Raw genomic sequence first — 14,574 nt, 5'->3', positions numbered from 1 at the left:
ACCTCGTTTTGATATCATAAAGTCTACACTCCGCCTCAGGGTTTAATTTTTCCCATCTCTATCTATTTTGCTCATTGAATGTATTGAATATATTATCTTAAATGTGTGTTACCTAAAAGGCGTTCCAACTTGTGTGCTTTGGGTGGAATTGTGAGCTTTCGACGGCGCAGAATTAGTGTGGAATTGTGATCTTCATACGAAACAGAATTCTTGGGAGCCAAGTAACATCTGAAATTCGCTCATTTTCTTTTTCATGCAACAGGGGGAGAGGGTGAGTATGATGATAATACTGCCCAGACAGCAAAACGGCCTTCCGAATCTTGAGAAGAAACTTGTCAACATAAACCTTCAAGAAATTCTATCCGGAATGAGCAAACGAGAGGTGGTTGTGTTTTTACCAAAATTCAAACTGGAGTACGAAAAGGAGCTTTCAGCAACGTTACAAGCAGTAAGTGAATACAGAAGTAATTTAAATTACTAACAGTATTTCAGATGACTCCCATAGTCAGAGGAAGCAAACGTTCAAAGCTATGTCACACTAACCTGTAACTCCCTAATAGAATACCTGCATAAAGTGTTTATTTGTTTATTTAAACTTGAAGCCTACATCCACAGTTATTATTTACTGAATGTATTCCAGTATTACAGCGTCTGTCTTCCTCTACAGCTTTTACCCTATACAACTTCCCCTTGTAGCATGGAAATTATTCCCTAATGTCGTATCATTCTGTCCCTCCTTCTTGTCGACGTTTTCCATGTACTCCTTTCCTCTTCGGTTCAGCGCAGAATCCCTTCATTCCTTATCAATCAAACTAATTTTCAACATTTAGTCTACAGCATTTCATCTCAAATGCTTCGATTCTCTTCTGTACCGGTTTTCCCACTGTACATGTTTCACTACTATACAATGATGTGTTCCAAACATACATTCTCATAAAGTTCTTCCTCAAATGAAAGCTTATGTTTGACATTATTAGACTTTTCTTGGACAGGAATTTCCTTTTCGGCAGCACGTCTGCTTTTAACGTCCTCCGTCTAGGTCAGTCATTATAACCAAGTAGTGGAATTCCTTAACTTCATCTACATCGTGACTATCAACCTGATGTCAAGTTTCTCGCATTTCTAATTTCTGCTTCTTCTCTTTACTTTTGTCTTTCTTCGATTTACTGTCACTCCATATTCTCTACTCTTTGGACTGTTTATTCCGTTCAGCAGATCATGTAAATACTTGTTAATTTTCACTGTGGATAGCAATGTCGTCAGCGAATCGAATCGTTGATATCCTTTCACCTGGAATTTTAATTCCACTCCTGAACCATGTTTTATTTCCATAATTGTGTTCTCGATGTATAGATTGCACAGTAGGGATGAAAGGCTACCTCCCTCCCATACATACTTTTTAATGCGAGCTCGTCGTTCTTGGTCTTCTACTCTTATTACTCCCCTTTGGTTATTGTACACATTGCACATTACCGATCTCTCCCTATATCTTACTCCTACTTTCCTCATGATTTCGAACATCTTGCACCATTTGACACTGTCAAATACTTTTAGCAGGTCGACAAATCCTATGAATGCATCTTGAGTTTTCTTTACTCTTGCTTCCATTATCAACCGCAACATCAGAAGTGCCTCTGTGGTATATTTATCTTACCTGAAGCAAAATTGATCGTCATCTGATTCTCAGTTTTCTTTCCAGTTCTTCTGTATATTATTCTTATCAGAAAATTGGCTGCATGAGCTGTTATGCTGACTGTGCGCGACTTTTCGTACGTGACAGCTCTTGAAATCTTCGGAACTCTGTTGAAGATATTTTTTTCCGAAAGCCAGATGGTACATCACCAGACTCATACATTTGACACTACAAAGTGAATAGTCGTGTTGTTGCCATTTTCCCCAATGATTTTAGAAATTCTGATGGTACGTTATCTATCCTTTCAACCTTATTTAATCTTAAGTATTCGAAAGCTCTTTTACTTTCTGATTCAAATAGTGGATCCCGTAGCTTCTTTAAATCTGCTACTGTATCTTCAGACAACTCTTCCCTCTCACAGAGGTGTTCAATGTTCTCTTTCTATCTGGGCATAACTTTGAAAAGCAATATGAGGTGGAACATATACATCTACATCTACATCTACATGATTAATCTGCAGTTCACATTTAAGTGCTTGGCAGAAGGTTCATCGAACCACAATCATACTATCTCTCTACCATTCCACTCCCGAACAGCACGCGGGAAAAACGAACACCTAAACCGTTCTGTTCGAGCTCTGATTTCTGTTATTTTATTTTGATAATCATTCCTACCTATGTAGGTTGGCCTGAACAAAATATTTTCGCATTCGGAAGAGAAAGTTGGTGACTGAAATTTCGTAAATACACTCCTGGAAATTGAAATAAGAACACCGTGAATTCATTGTCCCAGGAAGGGGAAACTTTATTGACACATTCCTGGGGTCAGATACATCACATGATCACACTGACAGAACCACAGGCACATAGACACAGGCAACAGAGCATGCACAATGTCGGCACTAGTACAGTGTATATCCACCTTTCGCAGCAATGCAGGCTGCTATTCTACCATGGAGACGATCGTAGAGATGCTGGATGTAGTCCTGTGGACGGCTTGACATGCCATTTCCACCTGGCGCCTCAGCTGGACCAGCATTCGTGCTGGACATGCAGACTGCGTGAGACGACGCTTCATCCAGTCCCAAACATGCTCAATGGGGGACAGATCCGGAGATCTTGGTGGCCAGGGTAGTTGACTTACACCTTCTAGAGCACGTTGGGTGGCACGGGATACATGCGGACGTGCATTGTCCTGTAGGAACAGCAAGTTCCCTTGCCGGTATAGGAATGGTAGAACGATGGGTTCGATGACGGTTTGGATGTACCGTGCACTATTCAGTGTCCCCTCGATGATCACCAGAGGTGTACGGCCAGTGTAGGAGATCGCTCCCCACACCATGATGCCGGGTGTTGGCCCTGTGTGCCTCGGTCGTATGCAGTCCTGCACGGCGCCAAACACGCATACGACCATCATTGGCACCAAGGCAGAAGCGACTCTCACCGCTGAAGACGACACGTCACCATTCGTCCCTCCATTCTCGCCTGTCGCGACACCACTAGAGGCGGGCTGCACGATGTTGGGGCGTGAGCGGAAGACGGCCTAACGGTGTGCGGGACCGTAGCCCAGCTTCATGGAGACGGTTGCGAATGGTCCTCGCCGATACCCCAGGAGCAACAGTGTCCCTAATTTGCTGGGAAGTGGCGGTGCGGTCCCCTACGGCACTGCGTAGGATCCTACGGTCTTGGCGTGCATCCGTGCGTCGCTGCGGTCCGGTCCCAGGTCGACGGGCACGTGCACCTTCCGCCGACCACTGGCGACAACATCGATGTACTGTGGAGACCTCACGCCCCACGTGTTGAGCAATTCGGCGGTACGTCCACCCGGCCTCCCGCATGCCCACTATACGCCCTCGCTCAAAGTCCGTCAACTGCACATACGGTTCACGTCCACGCTGTCGCAGCATGCTACCAGTGTTAAAGACTGCGATGGAGCTCCGTATGCCACGGCAAACTGGCTGACACTGACGGCGGCGGTGCACAAATGCTGTGCAGCCAGCGCCATTCGACGGCCAACACCGTGGTTCCTGGTGTGTCCGCTGTGCCGTGCGTGTGATCATTGCTTGTACAGCCCTCTCGCAGTGTCCGGAGCAAATATGGTGGGTCTGACACACCGGTGTCTTTTTTCCATTTTCAGGAGTGTAGATCTCGCCGCGACGAAAACCGTCTTTGCTTTAATGACTTCCATCCCAGCTCGCGTATCATATCTGCCACACTCTCTTCCCTATTACGTGATAATACAAAACGAGCTGCCCTTTTTTGCACTCTTTCGATGTCCTCCGTCAATCCCACCTGATAAGGATCCCACACCGCGCAGCAATATTCTAACAGAGGACGAACGAGTCTAGTGTAAGCTGTCTCTTTAGTGGACTTGTTGCATCTTCTAAGTGTCCTGCCAATGAAACGCAACCTTTGGCTCGCCTTCCCCACAATATTATCTATGTGGTCTTTCCAACTGAAGTTGTTCGTAATTTTAACACCCGGGTACTTAGTTGAATTGACAGCCTTGAGAATTGTACTATTTATCGAGTAATCGAATTCCAACGGATTTCTTTTGGAACTCATGTGAATCACGTCACACTTTTCGTTATATAGCGTCAACTGCCTCCTGCCACACTATACAGAAATGTTTTCTAAATCGCTTTGCAATTGATACTGGTCTTCGGATGACCTTACTAGACTGTAAATTACAGTATCATCTGCGAACAACCTAAGAGAACTGCTCAGATTGTCACCCAGGTCATTTATATAGATCAGGAACAGCAGAGGTCCCAGGACGCTTCCGTGGGGAACACCTGATATCACTTCAGTTTTATTCGATGATTTGCCGTCTATTACTACGAACTGCGACCTTCCTGACAGGAAATCAAGAATCCAGTCGCACAAATGAGACGATACCCTATAGGCCCGCAGCTTGACTAGAAGTCGCTCGTGAGGAACGATGTCAAAAGCTTTCCGGAAATCTAGAAATACGGAACCAACTTGAGATCCCCTGTCGATAGCGGTGTGAAAACTGTGGTAGGGAAGGCAAATGGTCGATTTCGGGTTATTGGGAGAATTTTAGGAACCGGTGGCTTACTTGTAAAGGAGACAGTATATAGGACGCTGATGCTACCTATTCTTGAGTCCTGCTCGAGTGTTTGGGATACGTACCAGTTCGGACTGAAGGAAGACATCGAAGCAATTCAGAGGCGGGCGGCTAGATTTGTTACCAGTAGGTTCGAGCAACATGTAAGTGTTACAAAGATGCTTCGAGTACTAAAATAGGAATCCCTGGATGGAAGGCGACGTTCTTTTCGAGAAACAGTATTGAGAAAATTTAGAGAACCGACATTTGAAGCTCAGTGCCGAATGATTGTACTGTCGGCAACATACATTGCGCGTAAGGACCACGGCGATAAGATACGAGTAATTACGGCTCATGCAGAGGCGTACAGACAGTCGTTTGTCCCTCACTCTGTTTTCGAGTGGAACAAGAAGGTACCGGGTACCCTCCACCGCACACCTTAGGGTGGCTTGTGGAGTATCTATGTGCATGTAGATGTAGATTACGAGGGTATTTCGGAAAGTAAAGTTACACCGTACGCCAGCGGAACAGAAGAGTTTTGGCGAGCAAGTTGGCAACGCTGGTGTTAACCTTGAACCGTTAGCTTTCTCCTCGCGGTCGCTCGTCAGTTGAACGCTGCTTCTGGTTGGAGTAGGTCGTGTTTAAAATGGCTGCGCCGCTTCAGAATCCCTCCAAATGCGAAGTGCGCTCCGTCATACGCTTTCTTCATGCGAAAGGTCAGCGACCAGCAGATACTCACAAAGAAATTGTTTCTGTTTATGGGAACATTGTGAATCGACAAAATGTAACGAAATAGTGTCGTCATTTCTCTGACGGTAGGACCAACGTTCATGACGAACAAGGAACAGGTCGGCGATCTGTGGTCTCTGATGCCCTTCTTCAGAGAACGGAGGAAGCAATTCGTGCGAATAGACGTCTCACATTGGAAAAATTGCATCAGATCATACCGGACGAGTCAATGACAACTCTTTATGACAGTTGTGACTGTCAATTTAGGCTACAGGAAATTTTGTGGGCGCTGGGTTCCAAAACTGTTAACAGAAGAACACAAAAAGAAAAGGATGGGCTTTGCACTCGAGTTCCTCACAGCTATGCTGAAGCAGGTGATGAGTTCCTGGATCACATTGTGACAGGTGACGAGACGTGGGTTTATCACGATACACCTGAATCGAAGCAACAGTCAATGCAATGGCGCCATTCCCATTCACCAAAAGCCAAGAAATGCAAAACGTCGATTTCAGTGAAGAAAATCATGGCTTTTGTTTTTAGGGACAGAGAAGGCATTCTTCTGTTGGAATTTATGCCTCCTGGAACGACAATTAATGCTGCTGCATATTGCCAGACTTTGAAACGCCTTCGAAGGGCAATTCAAAACAAACGCAGGGGAACGCTGACAAGTGGAGTGCGACGATAAAGAGATCAAAGTTGAAGTTGAAATGTGGTTCCGACAACAGGTGGCAACCTTCTATGACTGAGAGATACAAAAGCTTGTGCACCAACTTAACGAATGTTTGGATAACGGGGGTGACTATGTCGAAAAATAACAAATAATCCAATTAATAAGATGTAACCGACGTTTTCTAAATAAATGTTCTATTTAAGGACTGCGAGCCATAGTATCTTTACTTTTCGAAATGCCCTCGTAAATGTAGATCCGCTCTCTCCACTGAATTTAGAAGTGGAGATCCGTTGCAACTCTTAATGTTACCACCCTTTATTTTAATTTCATTGAAGGCTTTCTTTAACTTTCTGTATGCTGAGTCAGTCTCTCCGAAAATCATTTCTTTTTAGATTTCTTCACCTTTCCTGTTTGTTTCATCCCTCAGCGACTTGTATTTCTGTATTCACGAATTTCTTTGTACTCACTTCTGTCATTGATCAAATGAACTACTTCTTCTGTTGCCAGTGGTTTCTTCGAAGTTATTTTCTTTGTACCTATGTTTTTCGTTCGAACTTCTGTTATTGCCCTTTTTGAACATATCAGCTGTACTGCCTACTAAGCCATTCCTTACTGCAGTACCTATAGCCTTAGAGAACATAAGGCGCATCTTTTCATTCCTTAGTATTATCGTAAGCACTTCTTTGCATAGTGATTCTTCCTGAGTAATCTCTTAAACTTCTACCTACTCTTCACCACTACTACACTGTGATCTGTGTCTGTATCTGCTCCCGGATACGCCTTACGGTGCAATATCTGATTTTGGAGCCCTTGTATGACCACGATGTAAAGTAACTGAAATCTTCCCGTGTCTCCCGTCTTTTTCCAGGTGTATTTCCTCCTCTTGTGATTCTTGAACAGAGAGTTCGCAGTTACAAGCTGAAATTTATTCCAGAACTCAATTAGACTTTCTTCTCTTTCATTCCTAGTACCAAACCCATATTCTCCAGTAACCCTTTCTTCTAATCCTTCCCCTGCAACCGCATTCCAGTCGCCCAAAACTACTAGATTTCCATCTCCCTTTACATATAGAATTGCCTGTTCAATATCCTCGTATACTTTCTCCATCTCCTTATCTTCAGTTGGCGACGTCGGCATGTAGACGTAAACTATCGTTGTTGGTGCTGGTTTGCTGTCGTTTCTGGCGAGATGAACTATCACTAAACTCTTCACCATAACACACTGTCTGCCATTCCTTCCATAACTGCCCACGTCACGTTGGGCCGACTCCACTGTAGCTTGAATGGATTTTTAAGTTTATTTTATATACCCGACTTCTAATTTCACCACACGAGTCTCTAGGGTTGAGCAGTTATTGCCCGATGACGATACGCAATACATTTTGTTAAAGAGGAGTTCGCCGTTATTAATTATGTTTTTAGATTTAATTTTATTACTCGTACAGAGACTCAACGTTCCTTTGTTTAACAGCGCGTCGTCAAAATAAGTATAAAATGCTAATGTCTTTGAAATTCATAATGTCGACTATTGAGTTATAGTTCGTATCTATTTTGCCATTTTAGAGAAGAGAAACCTTAAGTGCTTCTGCTTCTATAGTCTCAGTATCAAATATTCACTAATTTCAATTTACTTCCTATCTCAGTTCAGCATTTAACACAAATTATATATCAATGTCATTTCAGAGATATTACGTCGGTTCCACACTAATGGAATAACACATACTTGCCATTTAACATCACTTTTATTAATAATCATTTTTCTTATGCCATAAATGTTAATGAATGATCCCTGCCGCCGGTGGATAAGCAGCTACAACAGCAAGTCGTATACTACTAGCTCACTCATTTGTTACATAGTTTTATTCTTAATTTCTTTGCCTGTTTTTGGTACTTGCATAGTTTAATTCATAAGTTTGTGGCGTATTATAGTATTTGAGAGTTGTAGCAACGCGTTTCAGTACCTGAATAGTGTAAAACTGCGTAGTCTCCTTCCGCCACCGAGCAGTGTGTCAGCAGTGCGCAAGTAGCAGCATTACTGCATTTACTAGGCAATCTTGTATTTTAATAACCGTTTAAATTTTGTGTCGATTTGTTTGCGCTCTCTGTAGATTAGTTCAGACGTTCTTTGCACAACAGTTTTAAACACGGATAGGGACTGCAACTGCTGTGTTCGGATGCAGGCTGAGTTGGCATTCCTTCGCTCCCAGCTTCAGGCAGTGTTGGCTTCGGTCACACAGCTTGAGGCTGTTGCTAATGGGCATCACTGTGGGGATCCGGATGGGAGTTTGTCGGGGACAGGCAGCTCGTCCCACGCATCCCCCGATCGGACTACGACTGAGGTTGCCTGGGATACTGCCCGCATTGAGGCTGATCCCTCACCTGTGGTAGAGTGGGAGGTCGTCTCAAGGTGTGGCAGGGGGCGAAAGACAGTCCAGAGGGCTGAACGGAAGGTCTCTCCAATTTGTCCGACGAACCGGTTTCAGGCTCTGTCTCAGGCTGATACTGATCTTCAGCCTGACATGGCTGCTTGTCCTGTTCCAGAGGTTGCCCCTCAGTCTGCAAGATCCGGGCGGTCGCAGAGGGTAGGCTTACTGGTAGTTGGGAGGTCCAACATCAGATGCGTAATTGGGCCCCTTAGGGATATGGCAGCAAGAGAGGGGAAGAAAACCAATGTGCACTCCGTGTGCATACCGGGGGGACTCATTCCAGATGTGGAAAGGGTCCTTCCGGATGCCTTGAAGGGTACAGGGTGCACCCATCTGTAGGTGGTCGCTCATGTCGGCATCAATGATTTGTGTCGCTATGGATCGGAGGAAATCCTCTCTGGCTTCCGGCGGCTATCTGATTTGGTGAAGACTGCCAGTCTCGCTAGCGGCATAAAAGCAGAGCTCACCATCTGCAGCATTGTCGACAGGACTGACTGCGGACCTTTGGTACAGAGCCGACTGGACGGTCTGAATCAGAGAATGAGACGGTTCTGCGACCGTGTGGGCTGCAGATTCCTCGACTTGCGCCATAGGGTGGTGGAGTTTCGGGTTCCACTGGATAGGTCAGAAGTCCACTACACGCAACAACCTGCTACACGGGTTGTGTGGCGTGGGCTGGGCGGTTTTTTAGGTTAGATGGCCTTGGACAAGTACAGAAAGGCCAAAAGCCTCAAGGGGTCCGTGGCAAAGTCAGGACATACGGGGATCAAGCAGCAAGCGGTATTGTAATTGTAAACTGTCGAAGCTGCGTTGGTAAAGTACCGGAACTTCAAGCCCTGATAGAAAGCACCGAAGCTGAAATCGTTATAGGTACAGAAAGCTGACTGAAGCCAGAGATAAATTCTGCCGAAATTTTTACAAAGGTACAGACGGTGTTTAGATAGGATAGATTGCATGCAACCGGTGGTGGAGTGTCCGTCGCTGTTAGTAGTAGTTCATCCTGTAGTGAAGTAGAAGTGGATAGTTCCTGTGAATTATAATGGGTGGAGGTTACACTCAACAACCGAGCTAGGTTAATAATTGGCTCCTTTTACCGACCTCCCGACTCAGCACCAGTAGTGGCAGAACAACTGAGAGAAAATTTGGAATGCATTTCACATAAATTTTCTCAGCATGATATAGTCTTAGGTGGAGATTTCAATTTACCAGATATAGAGTGGGACACTAAGATCTTTAGGACGGGTGGTAGGCACAGAGCAACGAATGACATTATACTGGGTGCACTATCCGAAAATTACCTCGAGCAATTAAACAGAGCACCGACTCATGGAGATAACATCTTGGACCTACTAATAACAAACAGACCCGAACTTTCCGACTCTGTATGTGCAGAGCAGGGAATCAGTGATCATAAGGCCGTTCCAGCATCCCTGAATATGGAAGTTAATAGGAACATGAAAAAGGGAGGAATGTTCATCTGTTTAGCAAGAGTAATAGGAGGCAGATTACAGATTACCTAACAGATCAAAACGAAAATTTCTGTTCCGACACTGACAATATTGAGTGTTTATGGAAAAAGTTCAAGGCAATCGTAAAATGCGTTTTAGACAGGTACGTGCCGAGTAAAACTGTGAGGGACGGGAAAAACCCACCGTGGTACAACAACAAAGTTAGGAAACTACTGCGAAAGCAAAGAGAGCTTCACTCCAAGTTTAAACGCAGCCAAAACCTCTGAGACAAACAGAAGCTAAACGATGTCAAAGGTAGCGTAAGGAGGGCTATGCGTGAAGCGTTCAGTAAATTCGAAAGTAAAATTCTACGTACCGACGTGACAGAAAATCCTAGGAAGTTCTGGTCTTACGTTAAATCAGTAAGTGGATCGAAACAGCATATCTCGAAACAGCATATCCAGACACTCCGGGATGATGATGGCATTGAAACGCAGGATGACACTCATAAAGCTGAAATACTAAACAGCTTTTTCCAAAGCTGTTTCACAGATGAAGTCCGCACTGCAGTTCCTTCTCTAAATCCTCGCACAAACGAAAAACTGGCTGGCATCGAAATAAGCGTCCAAGGAATAGAAAAGCAACTGACATCACTCAACAGAGGAAAGTCCACTGGACCTGACGGGATACAAATTCGATTCTACACAGAGTACGCGAAAGAACTTGCCCCCTTTCTAACAGCCGTGTACCGCAAGTCTCTAGAGGAACGGAAGGTTCCAAATGATTGGAAAAGAGCACAGGTAGTCCCAGTCTTCAAGAAGGGTCGTCGAGCAGATGCGCGAAACTATAGACCTATATCTCTGACGTCGATCTGTTGTAGAATTTTAGAACATGTTTTTTGCTCGAGTATCATGTCGTTTTTGGAAACCCAGAATCTACTCTGTAGGAATCAACATGGATTCCGGAAACAGCGATCGTGTGAGACCCAACTCCCTTTATTTGTTCATTAGACTCAGAAAATATTAGATACAGGCTCCCAGGTAGATGCTATTTTTCTTGACTTCCGGAAGGCGTTCGATACGGTTCCGCACTGTCGCCTGATAAAGTAAGAGCCTACGAAATATCAGACCAGCTGTGTGGATGGATTGAAGAGTTTTTAGCAAACAGAACACAGCATGTTGTTATCAATGGAGAGACGTCTACAGACGTTAAAGTAACCTCTGGCGTGCCACTGGACAGTGTTATGGGACCATTGCTTTTCACGATATATATAACATACATAGAAAGAAGGATCCTTTATTGTATGATTATATGATAGCGGAACAAACACTGGTAGCTGTTACTTCTGTCAAATATCAGGGAGTATGCGTGCGGAACGATTTGAAGTGGAATGATCATATAAAATTAATTGTTGGTAAGGCGGGTACAAGGTTGAGATTCATTGGGAGAGTCCTTAGAAAATGTAGTCCATCAACAAAGGAGGTGGCTTACAAAACACTCGTTCGACCTATACTTGAGTATTGCTCATCAGTGTGGGACCTTTACTAGATCGGGTTGACGGAGGAGATAGAGAACATCCAAAGAAGAGCGGCGCGTTTTGTCACAGGGTTATTTGGTAACCGAGATAGGGTTACGGAGATGTTTAACAAACTCAAGTGGCAGACTCTGCAAGAGAGGCGCTCTGCATCGCGGTGTAGCTTGCTGTCCAGGTTTCGAGAGAGTGCGTTTCTGGATGAGGTATCGAATATATTGCTTCCTCCTACTTATACCTCCCGAGGAGATCACGAATGTAAAATTAGAGAGATTCGAGCGCGCACGGAGGCTTTCTGGCAGTCGTTCTTCCCGCGAACCATACGCGACTGCTGCAGCAAACGTTGTCGAACTGTTCGTGAAGATGGTTGTTGTCTTGCAAACGTCCCCATCTGTCGACTCAGGGATCGAGACGTGGCTGCACGAACCGTTACAGCCATGCGGATAAGATGTGTGTCATCTCGACTAATAGTGATACGAGGCCGTTGGGATCCAGCACGGCGTTCCGTATTACCCTCCTGAACCCACCGATTCCATATTCTGCTAACCGTCATTGGATCTCGACCAACGCGAGCAGCAATGTCGCGATACGATAAACCGCAATCGCGATAGGCTACAATCTGACCTTCATCAAAGTCGGAAACGTGATGGTACGCATTTCTCCTCCTTAGACGAGGCATCACAACAACGTTTCACCAGGCAACGAAGGTCAACTGCTGTATGTGTATGAGAAATCGGCTGGAAACTTTCCTCATGTCAGCACGTTGGCAGTGTCGCTACCGGCGCCAACATTGTGTGAATGCTCTGAAAAGCTAATCATTCGCACATCACAGCATCTTCTTACTGTCAGTTAAATTTCGCGCCTGTAGCAATTTTAATGGACAGTAGTGTAATACATTCACAGATTCTACTCTTCTTTGTTCGTTTACTAGAGTAAATCTCATATGTGGATGGTCATTTCCGCTATTTCCACTTGCTACCCCCGGTCGATAGCCATTGTCTACTGGATTCCTTGGGCATAGTGAAACGCATCAGCTTCGTTTTTACAGTAACAAGCGATTCCACAATCGTTGTAACGTCTCAGAATCCACAGTTCTGTGATCGCTTGCACAAACGCAATGAAAATTTTAGATAAACTGTTTCATTCAGTGGTAGCTGCATTAATTTATTGTCTACATCTACATCTACATCCATACTCAGCAAGCCACCTGACGGTGTGTGGCGGAGGGTACCCTGAGTACCTCTATCGGTTCTCCCTTCTATTCCAGTCTCGTATTGTACGTCGAAAGAAGGATTGTCGGTATGCTTCTGTGTGGGCTCTAATCTCTCTGATTTTATCCTCATGGTCTCTTCGCGAGATATACGTAGGAGGGAGCAATATACTGCTTGACTCTTCGGTGAAGGTATGTTCTCGAAACTTTAACAAAAGCCCGTACCGAGCTACTGAGCGTCTCTCCTGCAGAGTCTTCCTCTGGAGTTTATCTATCATCTCCGTAACGCTTTCGCAATTACTAAATGATCCTGTAACGAAGCGCGCTGCTCTCCGTTGGATCTTCTCTATCTCTTCTATCAACCCTACCTGGTGCGGATCCCACACTGCTGAGCAGTATTCAAGCATTGGGCGAACAAGCGTAGTGTAACCTACTTCCTTTGTTGTCGGATTGCATTTCCTTAGGATTCTTTCAATGAATCTCAGTCTGGCATCTGCTTTACCGACGATCAACTTTATATGATCATTCCATTTTAAATCACTCCTAATGCGTACTCCCAGATAATTTATGGAATTAACTGCTTCCAGTTGCTGACCTGCTATTTTATAGCTAAATGATAAGGGACCTATCTTTCTATGTATTCGCATCACATTACACTTGTCTACATTGAGAGTCAATTGCCATTCCGTGCACCATGCGTCAATTCGCTGCAGATCCTCCTGCATTTCAGTACAATTTTCCATTGTTGCAACCTCTAGCATGGCAGCATGCTGACGTGTGGCTGAATGTCTCGCGAAGTCTTCCTTCGGCTTGTAAAGGTACATATATTAATCCTAAATGTGAAGTATTGAGTCATCCCTTACGCTCTTTTACTACAGTGCAGCGTCATCGCGACGCTGATGCCCCGTCGTTCTAGAACGGAGATACACGCCTGGAGATCTTCCGGCGCGAAGGAGTAAGTCAGTCGAACAGAACACGGCAGGTCCCTGGAGCTAGTGTTGCGCGCATCTCGCGTAAAAAAGTGAATTTGTTTTGTGATATTGCCGAATATACTCAGTAGAACCAGAGCATGATTGCAGGGCAGATCCTGAATGTATAAAAGTGATAATTTTGAAATCAGATTTAAATTTCGAATCTAGGGAATTGTTATGTAATGAAAAGAAGATTGTACAGTAATGAACCGTCCATGGTAAACACATACCAATGCCTGAAAAATGAGCGCACGGCATATGTAGAGTGAGTGCAATCAGAACCAGTAGGGACCTATTGTATGAATTTAAAGTTGAATAAAATTATCTATGTCATACAAGTATTTGTATGGAGTGTAGCCATGTATGGAAGTGAAACGAGGACGATAAATAGCTTGGACAAGAAGTGAATAGAAGCTTTCGAAATGTGGTGCTACAGAAGAATGCTCAAGATTAGATGGATAGATCACATAACTAACGAGGAGGTATTGAATAGAATTGGAGAGAAGAGAAATTTGTGGCACAACTTGACTAGAAGAAGGGATAGGTTGGTAGGGCATATTCTGAGGCATCATAGGATCACCGATTTAGTATTGAAGGGCAGCGTGGAGGGTAAAACTCGCAGAGGGAGACCAATAGATGAATACACCAAGCAGTTCAGAAGGATTTAGGTTGCATGGTACTGGGAGATGAAGAAGCTTGCACAGGATACAGTAGCATGGAGAGCTGCATCAAACCGGGTCTCTGGACTGAAGACCACAACAACAACAACAACAACAACGTCTTAAAAACGTATTCACAGGTTACAATCTCATTATTGCTATCAGAGTATCTCGGAAAGGACGGAACCATAGTAGAGTGTGGGAAAACAGATAGGGCGTGCATCGTAGGCCC

General features: G+C 44.5%; 1 protein-coding gene across 1 annotated transcript in view; it reads left to right on the top strand.

The window, feature by feature from the left end:
* LOC126335465 (serpin B6-like) overlaps positions 1–14,574 on the top strand; it is a 64,379-nt gene that overhangs the window by 38,187 nt on the left and 11,618 nt on the right. Inside the window, exon 6 of the mRNA XM_049998776.1 lies at positions 263–448. Within this exon, the coding sequence (XP_049854733.1) occupies positions 263–448 (186 nt within the window). The remainder of the gene's footprint in view (positions 1–262; positions 449–14,574) is intronic.

The sequence above is a fragment of the Schistocerca gregaria genome, chromosome 2 (assembly GCF_023897955.1).
Source record: "Schistocerca gregaria isolate iqSchGreg1 chromosome 2, iqSchGreg1.2, whole genome shotgun sequence".
Classification (NCBI taxonomy): Eukaryota; Metazoa; Arthropoda; class Insecta; order Orthoptera; family Acrididae; genus Schistocerca; species Schistocerca gregaria.
This window is presented reverse-complemented; position numbering and strand designations above follow the sequence as displayed.